At 61.7% G+C, this 15,272-nt stretch overlaps 2 protein-coding genes across 5 annotated transcripts; one reads left to right on the forward strand and one right to left on the reverse strand.

Annotated features, from left to right (window-relative positions):
- Positions 1 to 2,165: 2,165 nt before the first annotated feature.
- Positions 2,166 to 3,863, forward strand: LOC138413900 (uncharacterized). The gene is made up of 4 exons (XM_069540116.1): positions 2,166 to 2,380; positions 2,850 to 2,922; positions 3,010 to 3,080; positions 3,275 to 3,863. The coding sequence occupies exons 1-4, from the start codon at positions 2,166 to 2,168 to the stop codon at positions 3,861 to 3,863; spliced, it is 948 nt and encodes a 315-aa protein (XP_069396217.1).
- A 958-nt stretch (positions 3,864 to 4,821) lies between these two features.
- FDXR (ferredoxin reductase) lies at positions 4,822 to 15,199 on the reverse strand. 4 transcript variants are annotated; one of them, XM_059998570.1, is made up of 13 exons: positions 15,081 to 15,186; positions 14,371 to 14,489; positions 13,826 to 13,897; positions 9,504 to 9,599; positions 9,183 to 9,305; positions 8,890 to 9,003; positions 8,446 to 8,547; positions 7,121 to 7,228; positions 6,789 to 6,873; positions 6,456 to 6,655; positions 6,202 to 6,373; positions 5,409 to 5,579; positions 4,822 to 5,276 (listed from the first exon to the last, which is right to left on the reverse strand). In XM_059998570.1, the coding sequence occupies exons 1-13, from the start codon at positions 15,157 to 15,159 to the stop codon at positions 5,146 to 5,148; spliced, it is 1,572 nt and encodes a 523-aa protein (XP_059854553.1). In that variant the 5' UTR covers positions 15,160 to 15,186; the 3' UTR covers positions 4,822 to 5,145. The 4 variants fall into 4 exon arrangements, with proteins under 4 accessions (XP_059854553.1, XP_059854552.1, XP_059854554.1 ...); XM_059998569.1 differs by lacking the exon at positions 14,371 to 14,489 and having other exon boundaries at positions 13,826 to 13,923; positions 15,081 to 15,199; XM_059998571.2 differs by lacking the exon at positions 14,371 to 14,489 and having other exon boundaries at positions 9,504 to 9,712; positions 13,826 to 13,923; positions 15,081 to 15,193.
- Between the last annotated feature and the right edge of the window lie 73 nt (positions 15,200 to 15,272).

Below are 15,272 nucleotides of genomic sequence, written 5' to 3' on the forward strand. Positions count from 1 at the left end.
AGCCAAATGGTGACCAGGCTGGGCTTGGTTTCATTTCAAAATGAGAAGACAGGATTTGGGGCAGGGGAGGGCACACTGTGCTCATTTTTGTGCCCTTGAAATCTCCCCCTGTGTATGGTTTCCCAGTACACTGACTTAGAACATCAGCCTGGGGGCATGTGATTCTAGGGTGGGAACCTAAGCGTGCCATGCCCACCACTACCTCCAATGAGGGATTTCAAATCACACCTGCAAAGGGCACTGTCGGGCTCATTTCTTCCTTTGCAATTCCTCTCTGTGCTCATCTCTGCCCACCTCTGTAGGTTCCCCATCCTCTGGGAAGCCCGAAGCTTCCCCCACTTATGCCTCCCAGCTCTGAGCTCTAGAACCGCGCCGTCAAATACGGCAGCCACCAGTCACGTATGACTACTGGGCACTTAAATGTGGCTTGTCCAAACTGAGGTACGCTGTGAAGTGTGCACGCTGGAGGGTGAAGACTTTGTATTACAAAAAGAAAATCTCTCACTAATATTTTTATATGGATTACACGTTGAAGAAATATTTTAGCTACATTGAGTTAAACAATATAGTGTTAGAATTCATTTCACTTTTCTTTTTCCTTTTTCTAATGTGCCTACATGTGGCTCTCACTTTGTTTCTTTTGGACCACGTGACTCTAGATGAAGGACCCAGGTCCTCCCTCAGCTCTGAGGGGGGACTGCCCCTAGAAACTCTCTGTGCTGGGAAGGTGTCCTCCAGGACTGGAGATGAGGAGGGATTGCCGAATGCTCCTGGAGGGAGGGGCCCCAATCAGGCCAGTCTCTGAGCTTCAAACAGCAATGGGCAGATCCAGGCTCCAGGGTCCCAGCACCACGAGGCATCCAGCCTCCCCCGCAAGGCAGGAGGTCATCCCCGAGCCCTGGCCTCGTCCAATTTCCCACTTGCCTCCCCCTGGCCTCCCACCTCTCCGCCTCCCATCCACCCACCCCCGCCTGCCCCACTGGCCTGAAACAGTCCTCTGGCCACTGCACCCCTCCTCTAAGAGCACAGCTGCTCCCTAGTGCCCACAAATGAAGTCCAGACACCTGGGTCCCATGGACAGAGCCCCACACACCCCAACTGTCCTCCCCTCCATGCACCCCACACTCCCTCAGGTCTGGTGGCCAGACAGCTCCTGCTGTCAGCATCTCCAGGCCTTTGCTCTGCTGTTCCCTCAGGTTACAATGTCCTCTTCCCACTGCCTCTCTCTTGTCTACAGGACAAATTCCAGAATTTTCAGAGCCCCACCTAAATCCCTCTGCCACAGAGCACCTGCCTTAGTGCCTGGCGGCTCTGGAAACACAGGTGAGAAGACAGAGGGTCTGGGTCTGGTAAGCCAGTTGCACTTCTCCCCCGCCCCCAGCCCCCACCCCCAGGTTGGGGAGCTCCTGGCTATGCCTCTGCGATGTCTCCCTCATCATCTTGCCCCCTGTTGCAGGAATTTGCCCACTCCATGATGCCCCTGCCTCATACTGGACTGTGGTCTTAAGGACCTCTGCCCACCCACTTGCCGTCGCACCTTTCACAAACGTGCTGTTAATATTTGATGAACTCCCGGACCCCCCAAAAGCCCGGAGGAGAGTGGCAATGGTGACACTTCCGGGACACTCAGCATCACCTTGAACGGCCTGAGCACCTCCACGAGCTTAGGGCTCTTCTCTTCCCCCTGCTCCCCCAATCCCAGGCAGGCTCCCGCACATGGACGTGCACGCGCACTCACACCCCAGACATCTGATGGCCGCCCACCAACCGCGCTGTTTCCCGGGCGCCCAGGGACCCCGGCTGCGCGGCTCCTCTGGATCCACTGCCCTCCGAGTGAGCGGCCTCAGCTTTGCCGTCGGGTTTCCCTCCCTCCATTTTGCAGAGCTAAGACCTGAACCCAGGCGCCAGGGGAGAAGACCACCCCTCCACCTTGCCCCCACTGGCGCGGTCACCGAGGTCTCCCTCCTCCAAGACGAACCCGCCCCCCCCAGCTGATTCCTCCCGGAACCCCCGGGGGAATCTCTTACACTCGGGCTGTGAAGTTCTGGGTATTTTTAGGCCAGCGATAAATAATTCATAGGGAACGTGGCATCGGGCTCCCCCCGCGGGAGGAGGGGGCGCGAGCGGCGAGGGCCACCGTCACCTGCGGCTCAAGGACACTCGCGATGCGGCGGCAGCAGCGGCGGCAACTCCGGGCGCGGGGACCCGCGCCACGCCTCCTGGCGGCCAAACTGGGCACCACGCACTCCGCGCCCCCCGCCTCGCTGCTACCCTCTGAGGGGGTCCCGGCTCCCAGGTCCCCATCCCCACTGCCCCAAGCTGGGTCGCCAGCCCAAGCCCCGCGGGTGGGGGGCGCCGAGTTCGCTTGGCAGGCGGGGCTGTAGGCGGGTACCAGCCCAGCCCTGCCCTAGGGAGAACCCAGGAGTCCGGTTCCCGACCTACCCAGTCCCCTTCACGCTCCTCTTTGAATTCCTAACGGGGTTTAGGAGCAGGTTGGAAACGGACTGGCGCAGCCAGAAAGAAACTAGACGGGCTCTGAGACTGAGCAGACGAGCTCCCGCCGCCCAAGTTCCTTTCCTCAGTTTCTCCATAGCCCGGGTCGGATCGAGCCGGGGCAGTGCCACTGTCAGAGGACTGGGGACTGGGCCCCAAGTCCCGACGGGTGAGCAGTAGGACAAGTGGGGTGAGCCTCAGGGCCCCGCGGGAATTCCCCCTTCGCTCACCCAGCAGGACCTTGGGATGGGTCGTGGGACGCACCCTTGGCGATTTTCTGGCCACTGGGTGCTTTTGCCTTCGTTTGGACCTCGCCCTGCCCACCTAGGCCTGGCACGAACCGCCTTCTGCCGCAGGAGGCTCAGTGGCTCCCCTTCCCCGCCGTCGGGGATCCTGATCGAAGCCCCGGGGGACCAGAGCAACACGTCGGTGGGGCAGCCAGGGCCCAGCGCACCCAGGCTCTCGGCTCTCCCAGGTCCTCTTCGCCCACCCTTCCTTTCCCCTCCTCGGAGCCAGGGTCCGCCGGGCGCGGGTCCAGCATTTGGGAAGAGCCCACCACCCGGTGAAGCCCACGCTGATTTCCTGAGGTCAGAGGAGGGAGCGCTCTACCGAAGGAAGAGCTGGGAGGGGAGGACCTGGGGGACTTACAGCCGGTGAAGGGGCGGGAGTGTGAAGGCAGATGCGCGCGGTAGGTGCTCAGCAGACCTCCGGGAGCAGGGGGCCGGGCTCCTGGAGCCACCGACAGCCCCCTTTCGTCCTCTCTGCTCCGTGCCCTCTCCAGCCCCCTCCGCTCTGGCCGAACCCAGCCACGGCCCCAGCTCCCAGCCCCGCTCCCCAGCCCCGCTCCCCAGCCCCCGCCCGGCTTCCAGCAGCAACAGTTGTGGGGCCCGCAGCCTAGACTCCCACGTCCCCACACCGCACCCTCCCCTGCGGTGCCGCGGTGCCGGGCGAAAGACCTGGAGGGCTCGGCGACCCAGGAGACGAACGTCTTGGGCGCCTCGCCCGCGCCCTTCCCTCGCGCCCGCCGCGCGCCTGTCACCTCGGCCTCTTCCTCACCTCTTCTCCGCCCGCCCGGGTCCAAACCCCAGGCCCGGTCCCCGAGGGTCCCGGTCCCCCGGCGCCCCCTTCCTGGGGTTCCCTGCGTCCACCAGACTCTCCCCGGTGCCGCGCCATCTGTCTCCGCTGTCCTTGCCCGCGCGGCGCCTGAGCCCAGCCCCAAGTTGGCGGCGAAGTTGGCGCCCCCGGCCCGGCGCCCGCCACTCACCGGGGGGAAGGGGCGCTGCGCCCGCGCCCAGAGCCCGCGCCGGCCGCCTCCCGCGCGCTGCATGTCCCCGCGCCTCGGTTCAGTGCGCTGGCGCGTGCTGTCCTAGCCCGGCGGGCGCCTGAGCTAGGGCGCCGCGGGGCCGGTGCCCGTGGCGCGGCCTGGCGCGCTGGACCGGGCCCGCCCCCCGGGCCCCTCTAGTGGCCCGCTCGGCGCCCGGCTCCGTCCCGGGCTGGGCAGCGCGCCGCGCCCAGGCTTCCAGGGTTCGCCGACCGGCTGTGGCGGAGCGCTTGCCGCCGCCGCCACCCGCGCGGGCCCGCCCCACCGGGGCCCGCAGCCTCCGCCCCGCCCCGGCCCGCCCCGGCCGGCCTCCCCGCCGCCCACTCCCGTGCTGTTCTAGGACTCTTGTTGCCCGCCCTCGCGTCCCTTCTCCCCTCTCCACGGCTGTGTCCCCAGACCCGACAGGACACTCGGGACCAAGTGCAACCTCGGAGAAAACAGGCTGCCCGGAACCCCGGGTTCGAGCCCGAAGCTCACTGGGTGTGTGACCTTGGGCCGGTTAATTCCGAGAAGCCCCCTGTCTATAAAGTGAGGCCAGCATCTTGGGGCCTGGTGTAAAAGACGGAGAACAGGCTACGGACATTGAGGTACTATTTTTTCAAGTCTTGTCAGTCTGGCTGGAAACCAACAAAGGCGGGAAGGACAGAGTGGGGGACCCGCCCCAGACAGAGGGGCCACAGGGAGCAGATGGGGCAAGCTGCTGCCCAGCTCTCTCTGTTCTTGTTTGGGTCGTACTGGGGACTAACCAGGGAGGGGACCCAGCAGTAGGGCCAGCAGAGCAGGCAAGGTGCCTGCCGTGTGGGCAGAAGGCAGGTCGGCTGCCGCAGCAGGACCAAGCTGAGAAAAAGACGGTGGGTGCCAGCACTGGCTGCCAAAACCCCTCAAGCCCCCAGGAGGCCCCTGAACAGGGAGCTGGCTCTGCAGCGCCACCTGGTGACTGGAGGGGAGCTGCAGCTGGAAGGTGACCCCGGGCCCCAGAAGAAGTCGCACATCAACCACCGTCCCTCGGTTGCAGGTGTTTTATTTCCAGCATATTTCCGACCTGGTGACCCTCCAAAGTCCAGCAGGAGATAGGCAGGAGGGAGGAAGGTCAGCCTGCACCTGCACCCATCCCTAACTAAGGTTATCTCCTTGCTGAGAGTTACCCACAGTGGCAAGAGCGACTTTCTGGCACGAGGAAGTGCTCAGAGGCCCCTGGCAAAGGGGCAGCCAAGGCCCCACGCCAGGACGGCCAGGCGATGCAGCTGTGGTGCAGAGTCCTGCTCAGACTGACCCCGATCCCTCTCCCCCGCACAGCACTCCTCCCCTCCGTGCCTGCCTGGGATCTGGTCTCAGCGTCCCAGCAGCCGCAGCATCTCCTGAGGATCCAGCAGCTTCTCCCTGGGCTTCCCCGCACCCTGGCCCCGGGACACCTCCTCAGCATCCAGCTTCTCCCAGTCCGAGAAAGAAACAGGCCAGACCCCTGCGGCAGAGGGAAGACGGGTCACTGCTTTCACCTCCTCCTCTACCCCAGCCCAGAGCAGCCCCCTTCCAGACAGTGAAAGGCCCAGGGAACCCCCACCCCACCTCCCAGGAGCTCACACGGGGCCCAGACCTCGGCGGCCGAGCAGGGCCTTGATGGCCGCATAGCCAGGCCTGGGGCCAGACGGCAGCAGCCCCGCTTTCAGGTCCTGCAGCAGAATCTGGCCGGTGACGAAGCTGTCAGTCATGGTAGTGGTGATGACACCTGTGGGCCCGCGCTTCACCCAGCCGCTGCAGTAGAGGCCTTGGAGAGGGGTAACAAAGGGGTAAGGAATGGGGAGTTGGCTGGACACCCCTGGCAAGCCTGGGCCTCAGCACACACACATGTACGCACGCCTCCATACACCCCACGGCCTCCCAGCATCCATCAGCTGGGCCCACTCTGGCCGCTGGCCCACTGCCCTCAATGCTTCCCAACCTGTATTTACCATGCCATCCCCCTTACACCTCAGTGTCCCTGTAGACCAGGAGCTCCCTGTAGGAGCTGGGTCCTGCCCACCTTGTTTCAACAGGCTCTCAGTAAACACTGAACGAATTAATGAATGACTAGACAGGTCTGTGGATATGAAATCAGGCTGGAAGCTCGCTGAGGCCAAGGGGCTGCTGCTTCATCTCCAGTCCCAGCACTAGGCCTAGCCCAGAGCAGGCCTCAGTAAACTGAATGACTTAATAAACAGACACATGTGTGGGCATCTCAGCTAGACTGGGAGCTTCCTCTAGGGCCAGGAGGAGGCTGGGGCAGGGCCAGGGTCTTGGGACAGGGCCTGGCTCAGAGCAGGTTCTCAATGCATGTCACCAGATGAATGAATGAATGTGAATGGCCCCGGGAGACGCCAGCCTCCCTGCCCCCCACTGCACCCTCTCACCTGGCACATCCACAACCCGGCCCTCCATATTGGGGATGACCCCGAGTTTGGGGTCAAAGGGCACACTGGGGTCGATGGGGCAGCTCTTATAACCAATGCTGCTCAGTACCAGCCCACAGGGGAGGTCCTCCACGGCTCCAGTGGGCACTGCCCGGGTGGCCTCACCAACACCCTGTGGGGAGAGGGTGGGAAGCACCAGGCTGGGGCTGGGGAGATTTGAGAATGGGGGTGTCTTTGGGTAACAGGAGACTCACCTCCAGTCTGGTGACTGCCAGGCGGATGCCTGCCGCTCGCCGCCCATCTGGCGAGGGCAGCACCTGCTGAGGGCTTCGGAAAAAGCGGAGGCCCCAGGCGCGGGAGGCCGATGCCCGGCGGGCAGCCTCCGCCACCCCTGGCTTCTCCGTGGCTGCTCGAAGCAGTAGTTCCACCAGCCGCTTCCTCGGGCGAGGGACCTCTGTTAGCAACACAGAGCATCTCAGGGCGGCGTCCGGGTTACAGCCCTCTCCCCTAATGCCCTCTCCCGAGCCCTCTCTGACCTAGACCATCCCCTCCCTAGTGAGCCGGGGGGCCGGGCCAGGGCCCCTCACCCTTGATTCTGTCCTGAAGGCCCAAGAAATCCGCAGGATCCAAAATGGGCCGAGTTCCTGGTAACTGAATCATCTCCCGAAGCTCCTTGGTGGTGTGGGCGGGGAGTGGGGGAGGAGTCAGGCCCAGAGCGCTGTCCACTCCTGAGCCCACCCCAGAGCCCAGCCCAGGTGGGAGACACCACCAGCTCCCACCAGCACGGAAGGCACTGGGCCCCAGGGGGGGCCCTGCCTGGCTCTCCCTCTTCCACCCCAGGCAGCTCTGCCCTGCCACACCCCCCAAGGAGCAGACCATCTACTTGGGACCCTGGCCCCTCTCCCTCAGGCCCCAGCACCTTAATGGTGAAGGCCACTTGCAGGGGTCCACGTCGGCCCACTATCCACACCGTCTTCACCTGACTCTGTCTCAGTGCCCCCAGGGCAGCCTCCGTGATATCCGTTTTCTGGCACAAAAGGAGGACCTTAAAGTCGTTGGACACTGACAGCAGAAGGGGGACCTCTCCATTGGCTGGGTGGTGAGAAGGTTGGCAGCCTGAAGTGGCACCGCTGCCCATCCCCCCGGTGGCCGGATGGAGCACTGCTGCCAATTCTGCGAATGGCTCCAATTAGTAGCAAACCAGGCCCACGCTCTTCATTCAACAAGTGTTTACTGAGTGTTTACCACGTGCCAGGCACTGTGCAAAGGGCATGGATGGGGGGGTGTCAATGTTGAGCAAAAGAGACGTGGTACTGGCCTTCACAGAGCTTCTGATCTGGTGGAGAGAGAGACTTATCGAATATTCAATAAAAAGTATAAAATCGCAGTGGTGACAACATGCTTTGAAACAGAAGTAGCCAAGTCTATGGGAGGAGAGTATTACAGGGAAATGGACCTATTCAGGTCCATGGAGGCTTCCTGGAGGAAGGGAGAACTGAACCAAGAACTAAAAGATGCAAACAGGTTAACGGGCAGGAGGGGAGCTGAGAGGGTTCTGAGCAAGAGGAATGGTGTGTGTATACTGAAAACTTTTTTTAAAAAAAGCCTATGGGGGGGCTTCCCTGGTGGCGCAGTGGTTGAGAGTCCGCCTGCCGATGCAGGGGACGCGGGTTCGTGCCCCGGTCCGGGAAGATCCCACATGCTGCGGAGCGGCTGGGCCCGTGAGCCATGGCCGCTGAGCCTGCGCGTCCGGAGCCTGTGCTCCGCAATGGGAGAGGCCACAACAGTGAGAGGCCCACATACTGCAAAAAAAAAAAAAAAAAAAAAAAGCCTATGGGGGCTTCCCTGGTGGCGCAGTGGTTGAGAGTCCTCCTGCCGATGCAGGGGACGCGGGTTCGTGCCCCGGTCCGGGAAGATCCCACATGCTGCGGAGCGGCTGGGCCCGTGAGCCATGGCCGCTGAGCCTGCGCGTCCGGAGCCTGTGCTCCGCAACGGGAGAGGCCACAGCAGTGAGAGGCCCGCGTACAGCGGAAAAAAAAAAAAAGCCTATGTAGCTGCAGAATGTGAAGGGGGAAATGGTATGAGACGAAGCTCACGGGCTGCCTTCTAGAAGGCCTCTGCCCAGCACCAAGGGGAAACAGAGGCTCAGCGTGGAGGCACGAGGCCCAAACCCTGCAGACAGGGGCACCCTCTCCTTGGTGTGACCCCCACTCCACCTCTCCGGCCCTTGACCTACCCACTCACCTCCAGGTACTCAGGTGGCGTCAGCAGGATCCGGGCCACATCCAGAGCCACATTCCCCTGCCCCAGAACCACGGCCGTGTCACAGCTCAGGTCCGGCGCCAGCTGGAGGACAGAGGTCTGGATAGGGGTCCCCTAACTTCGGCCCCAGTCAGGCTAATCTCAGCCTCACGCCCAGTCCCCGGCCGCACCCTCAGGCTCCCCTACTCTCGGAAAGTCCACCCGCCCAGAGCTTCAGCTCAGGTCCCTCCACCCCGATCTGGCGCCCCCTCTTCCCAGGGGCCTCGCCCCTTGGCCAGCCTGATGTTTCACATCTCATCTCACTGCGCGCTTCCCAGGCCTGTGGCTCCCTCTTCCGCAGCTCTTGGCTGCGGCAGCCAAGAGCTGCCCCTGGCCCCGGTGGAGGAGTGGGGAGGAAGAGGCCGGGGGAGCGCTCCCCAAACTCACCTTCCGGTTCTCAGGAAGCCCATTGTACCAGCCCACAAAGGCCCGGGCTGAGAGCACGCCCGGCAGCTCCTCTCCGGGGATCTCCAGGCCCCGATGGTCCTCCGCCCCGTAGCTCTGAGGAAAGACCCAGAGGCCTCAGCAGCGGCTAAGGGGCCAGGCAGCCCCCGCCGGGCTCCCAGTGGCCTCCTTCCGGCTCCTCCTCCACAGCCTCTGCCGTGGCCCTCACCCCTAGGTCTTCCACCCGCTGCCACCAACCACTGCGGCGGCCCTGCCCCCTCCCCGTCTGCGCTCACCAGCACCACGGCGTGGTAGGCGTCCCGCAGCTCCTGCACGGTCACATCCCTGCCCACCACCACGTTGCCGTGGAAGGCACAGCGGTCAGAGTGGGCCGTCCGGGTAAAAGTGTTGATGACATTCTGCCAGGGCCCGGAGTGGGAGGGGTTAGAGGGTGGGGCAGCTCCAGGGCCCGTGGCTATGCCACCCTCACCCCACAATGTCCGGGATGGCATCCCCCCAGAGGGCCTGGGGTCATTCCATGCAGTCAGGGAGCCTCCCTTCCCTCCTCACCTCAACCAAAGTCTCCAAAGCCCTGCTCTGAGCCCAGAGAGACCCACCTTCACCTCGGGGTGGTCGGGCGCCACGCCAAAGCGCACCAGGCCGAAGGGCACCAGCTGCTTCTCGTAGATGTCCACGTGGGCCCGGGAGTGGTGCTGGGGGAGAAGGCAATGGCTGTGGGGCCGAGGGGGGCCCCTGTGGGTCCTGCCCTTCCCAGGACAAAGCAGGAGAGCCCAGCTCAGTGGGCTAACAAGATGGCCTTGACCCTCTGCAAGGAGAGAGAAAGGCCCACAACTCCCCATCTGCCTAGAGAGCCGGGCTAGAGGAGTGGGCAGCACAGGGCCAGGCAGCCAAGGCCAGACTTCAAGGACTGCCAGCCCACTGAGATGGCGAGAACTCTGGCCAACCAAGGAAGATGGCAGCTCTCCCTCCACTGGAGTCATATCAGGGGAGCTTCTTTGTCTACTTGGGTCAGACGTGACACACAGCCCTGCCCTAGAACCCGCGGACACTTCTAGAAATGCCCAGCCCACAGATGACCTGAGAACCACCCTTGGAAACTCACACCTGCTTCAGCTCTAGCCTCCGAGACCATCCTGTTGGAAAGCGGACCAGCAGGACAGAGACTTAGAGGCACAGCTGCGGCATGAGGGGAGCAGAGGGGATGGAAGTGGCCCTACTCCTAGTCTTAGAAAAAACAATCTCACTCGTATGTCGGTTCCACATTGCCTGCCCCCCACCCCGGGGCACCCAGAGGGGCCGTGGGGAAGGCTCAGGTTTGGGGGTCGGGCAGACAAGTGTGGTGTAGCTCTGCCACCAAACAGCGCGTGGCCCCGGCAAGTCCCAGCGTCCGCCTGGGGCTCAGTCTCTTCCTCTGTAAACCGGGACAGATGACACGCCCCTCAGGGTTGTTGGGAAACATCCCGGAGGCCAGGACGGTGAGACTCTGGGCCACAAGCAGGCTCAGGGTCAAGCAGTTGGGGCTCCCGTGGGTGACACTACCCTGCCTTGTGCCCGATCAGGCTGTGGCGCGATTCCACACTCCCGATTCAGTGGGACTCGAGGCAAATGAGCTCCTGCCCTCCAGCAGCCCTCAGCCCAACAAAGCCTCCCGCTCAGCTCCTTGCCTCTGTCCACATCCCACTGCCTGCACCCAAGTCCCGGCCCTCCACGCGCCCATCGTGCCTCCCGACTCTCCCCACCCCCCTCAAGCCCCGCTGACGTCGCTGTGCCCTTGAAGAGCTGCAGCTCTGGAGTCAACAGCCGCGGGGCCAACCCAGCCCCACTGCTATCTGACTCTGTGCCGCTGGAATGTTCCTTACTGGACCACAGAACATTCCTTCCGGCGTGGGCTTCTGGATGAAATGAGCAAAGCCTACACCCTTAGCCCAGGGAGTGACCTGCTGTGGGTGTTCAATCAAAAGCTGTCATTACCGTCACACCACCTTGCTCACAAACCTTCCCTGGCTGTCCTGCCGCGGGACAAAGTTCAAACTGCTGAGCCTGGAGGTCGATACCGGACGCTATCCGCCTTTCCATCTTATCTTCCCTTCTTTCCAGCTGTGGAGCCTTCCCTCCAGCTCACAGCGCTCTCTCCAAGGCCACCTCCATAAGGCTCAACCCGCTGGACCTATTTACTGGTTCTCTCACAGGACTGGCCTCATCTTCCAGGATGCCCCTCCTCCCTAGCTCTCACAGGTCCCTGGCTGTCCCTCTGGCTGTTCTTTTCCAGGCCCCTATTTCTCCGTCCCCCCTCTAACAAGAATATTCTCTGAGGTTCTTCCAATCTGAGACACCCCCTTCCCTTGCCCCCGTACACATTCCCTGGGGAATTGTCATCCGCTCCCTCCTGTGACCTCAAATTCCCGTGGACTTACTGATGACATTCTACTCTCTCTCTTCTGCCCAGACCCCCCACCAAGCCTGAGACCCCCTGAACAGCTCACCCCTGACACCTCACACCCATTGGGATGAAAGTCAGTCCTCCCCTCCCCCAAACCTCTCCCCCTCTGCTCCGGGGTCAGAAGCTGGGGCTCCTCCCTGACTCCCCTCTACCCTGTCCAATCAGACCCCCATCCTCCCCACCGCTCTTTCGGCCACTAGCCCTGCCTCTCGCTCTGCAGGCAGAGAGAGGGCACCAGATCAAAAACGGGGTGCTTTCAGTCCCTTGCCTAAAACCCTTCACTGAAGCCAACCACCTATAGCAGCAGGCAGGGGGTTGTTTTCAAATGTTGATTCCTGGGCCCCAGACACAGTTTGATTAGGTGGGAACTAGGCCCAGAAATGTGTATTTTCACAAGTGCCCCAGAGGTCTCTGATGGAGGGAAGCGGGGGGACAGCACCAAGAGAAACTGCATGAGTCCAAGCTGGTCAGTGGCTTCCCAGCCACAAGGATCTGGGCCCGCCTACCTCCTCCAGCCTCTGCTCTCACCCCTCCACCCTCACTGCACACGCCCACCTTCCTGAACTCAACGGTCCCCAAACCCGCATTCTCTTTCCTCTGGGTCTTTGTCACACGGTTCTCTGTGCCTGGGGCCCTCTGGCCTCTTACCCATTCCCCTGCCCCACCGGGCTTGTCCTTCTGTCCTTGAGACAGTAATCTGGACGTCACCTCCTCCAGGCGGGTTAGGTACCCCTCCTGTACACGCGCCCCCCCACATCAGAGCCCCAGAATACCGCATAAACCCTCCTCCCACCACTCCACAACCCCCCACAGTAGACTGTCAGGTCCTTGAGCATGGGGACCACGTCTGTCCTGCTCGCACCCATGTTCCCAGTGCCAAGCTGTGCCTGGATCATGTCAGTGTCCAGTGGTTGGTTACTGAATGGCCCAGCGTGGAGCTTAAGAGCAGCCTCTGCCATCGGAGTGCCCACGCTCAGAACCCAGGCCTTCCCTGCTCAGAGGTGGGGCCTTGGGCAGCCTCGCTCAGTTCTCATCTGTGAAGCAACAGTCGTGCCACCTGCTTCGCAACTTGTCTTGGGGATGCGATGAGACGCTGTACACACGGTGCCTGACTCGGCTAAGTGCCACTGTCCCAAGTGTGCTGCGCGTGTCCCTGCCGCGGGAGCACAGCCAGTCGCTTGGAGCTCCCAGTGGGCCAGGACCAGCCTGTAACTGGCCTCGGTGCCCATCCCCCAGCACCCCCCCCAGGGAAAGTATGTGCAGGCCAGAGCCTTTGTTCACACTGGGGACATTGAGAATCCTGCCTGGGAGGCCTACCCGCCTCCCTCTCCAAACTTCAGGCTCCGCTCGCACAGTGCCCCTTACACAGAGCCCTCCAGGACCTCCCCAGCCCCTGGGAGATCCCTGGTCTTCCTGCCAGCGCCCGTGCGGGAGGCCCTCTCCAGAGCCTGAGACCACCTTCAACTCACTTCTCCAGGAAGCACTTTCTGACTGACCCCACCCAACTGGGCTCACGCTGGTCACTTCATCGTAATTAGCTCTCTCCCCTGTGCTGCTTGGAAGCCGTGCTTAGGTCACTTTTTGGCAGGGTGACCGACTCATCCTGGCCTCCCCAAGACCCTCCCAGTTTAACACTGAAAGCCTTACATCCTGGGCAAGCTGAGCAGGTTGATCGCCCTACTTTTTAAGTATTAATATCTGCATATGTGTGTGTGTGTGTGCATGTAATTAACATATTCATCCTTTCTCCTCTCTCTCCACAGCAAGGTCATCGTCCTACGTCTCAGTCAGCCTAGGTCTCCCGCACCCCTCCCCCACCCCACCCCACCGCCACCAACTCAACACCAACCCATGATTCTCCCTCCCTCCTCCCTCCCGCCAAGGTCTGCCGAGGTTTCAAGGGTGACCAGCAACCTTGGGGCCCTGCCCACCAAGGCTAATACTATAAACCTTGAGACCCCGGCCATGGGGTGGGGGGAAGGCGTGGAATGGAGGGTGGAGAGCACGCTGGAAGACCAGCATGGCATGGGGAGGGCTGGAGCTATTGGCGAGGAGAGTGCAGTGAGGGGCCTAAAGTTACAGAAATCCCTGAGCAGAGGGGGTGGCCTCAAGATGCAGGATGTTCGGGACAGAGTGGAGACAGAGGAGAAAGAAGGGAAGACGAGGGGCAGAACAAAGTCATCACGCAGGTCTGCATAAGCTCCCTGGAGTACTTGGCCAAGAAGGCATAGCCGACCGTCTGCCACAGACCCCTGACCATCACCCATGAGGCAAACACACTTCTCTTCTAGCTGAGGACCTAGAGTGGGGAGCCCCAGGTGACAAAGCATGCAGGAAATGTCCCGTCTAGATGGGCTGGGAGCCCCTTCCCCTTCAGGGACCCAGGAGTGCTTTTAAAACCCAAAGGAGTGGAGCTTGCCCTTAGGATTGGAGCAGCAGGTGAATCATGGGAAAAGGAACCAGGAGGAAGCGGCTTACCTTTAGCAGGTGTTGGGCGGTGTAAAAGCCAGCTGGGCCACTGCCCACCACACAGATCTGGGGGGTCTGCTCCTGTGTGGAGAACTGCTGGCGGAAGCCTAGGGCAGGGGGGACCGGGGAGGAAGGTCAGTTCAAGACTCCCTCCCGGGACTTCCCTGGTGGTACAGTGGTTAAGAATCCGCCTGCCAATGCAGGGGACGCGGGTTCGAGCCCTGGTCTGGGAAGATCCCACATGCTGCAGAGCAGCTAAGCCTGTGCGCCACAACTACTGAGCCTGCGCTCTACAGCCCACGAGCCACAACTACTGATGCCCACGGGCCACAGCTACTGAAGCCTGTGCTCCTAGAGCCCGTGCTCCGCAACAAGAGAAGCCCCAGCAATGAGAAGCCCGCGCACCGCAGTGAAGAGTAGCCCCCACCAGCCGCGACTTAGAGAAAGCCTGCACTCAGCAACGAAGACCCAACACAGCCATAAAGAAATAAAATAAAATAAATAAAATTTTAAAAATTAAAAAAAAAGACTCCCTCCCCATCCCAAGCCCCAACTTCAGTGTCCAACAGAAAACGGGGTTTCCCAGGCTTCACCCTCATCTGTGCACTCCTTCTCTCTTTCCTCAAAGCTTTGGCGTTTGCAGGGTCCCTTACTTCATCTGAATTCCCAAAGGCTGTGTCTCCATCCAGAGCCCTCATCTCACCCATGAACTTACCATGCCGCTGAAGATGGCCTACTCGACAATCCCCATCACCCCTGAAGTTTCCCTGCTCAGCACTTCTTAATTTTTCTCACCGGGTTCCCAACCCACCCAGCTAGAATACCACATCCTTCCAAGAGACCCCATATCGCCCCTGTGGATCTCCCCACAAGGCCCCATTTTACCTCTTCTTACCTCTCTCTCCACAGAGCCCTCTATTGCCCATAGAGGCCCCTGTTTCGCCTCAGACTTCCCTCTCGCCCCACAGACCTCCTTATCACCCCCCATTCACTCCTTCTCACTTCTGTGGACATCATGGTCTCCCCTTCTCACTTTTGTTGACCCCTGACTCACCCCAGGAGCCTCACATATTACCGCACAGGCCGCCACCTGCCCCTGTACACCACCCCCATCTCATCTGCATGAGTGGACCCCTCCAGTCTCGCCCCTGGTCCCCTCTCTCTCCCCTCTCCAGCCCTGAACCAGCTCGGCTCTTACTCCTATACTTAGCGCTCGCAGGCCTCCCCGCGCTCCCATTCAGCCCTACAGGTGCCCTGCTCCTACTCTGGGGGCTTTCGGAAGGAGGCGGCCGGGTCCGAGGCCATGCCGTCCAGGGCCACCAGCGCCAACAGCGCGGAGCCATGCCTGGAAAAAGCAACTAGACAGCGGACCCGACCCCGCCCTGATCTCCCGCGCCGGCTCCGGCCCCGCCCTCGTCCTTCTTGGGATCCCGCCCACAATTGCGGCCCCGCCCCA

This window comes from Delphinus delphis, chromosome 19, assembly GCF_949987515.2.
Source record: "Delphinus delphis chromosome 19, mDelDel1.2, whole genome shotgun sequence".
In the NCBI taxonomy this organism is placed as follows: domain Eukaryota; kingdom Metazoa; phylum Chordata; class Mammalia; order Artiodactyla; family Delphinidae; genus Delphinus; species Delphinus delphis.

What these genes read in the sequence shown, in the direction of transcription:
- LOC138413900 (XM_069540116.1), top strand. Translation starts at nt 2,166, where the DNA reads ATGCGGCGGCAGCAGCGGCGGCAACTCCGGGCGCGGGGACCCGCGCCA. An exon ending in GGGACCAGAGCAACACGTCG is followed by an intron (nt 2,923 to 3,009) that starts GTGGGGCAGCCA and finishes CCTCGGAGCCAG; the next exon opens with GGTCCGCCGGGCGCGGGTCC. An exon ending in GCCCACGCTGATTTCCTGAG is followed by an intron (nt 3,081 to 3,274) that starts GTCAGAGGAGGG and finishes TGCCCTCTCCAG; the next exon opens with CCCCCTCCGCTCTGGCCGAA.
- FDXR (XM_059998570.1), bottom strand. Translation starts at nt 15,159, where the DNA reads ATGGCTCCGCGCTGTTGGCGCTGGTGGCCCTGGACGGCATGGCCTCGG. An exon ending in GTTTTCTGTTGGACACTGAA is followed by an intron (nt 13,898 to 14,370) that starts GTTGGGGCTTGG and finishes TTCTCCACACAG; the next exon opens with GAGCAGACCCCCCAGATCTG. An exon ending in CCGCCCAACACCTGCTAAAG is followed by an intron (nt 9,600 to 13,825) that starts GTAAGCCGCTTC and finishes CTTCTCCCCCAG; the next exon opens with CACCACTCCCGGGCCCACGT.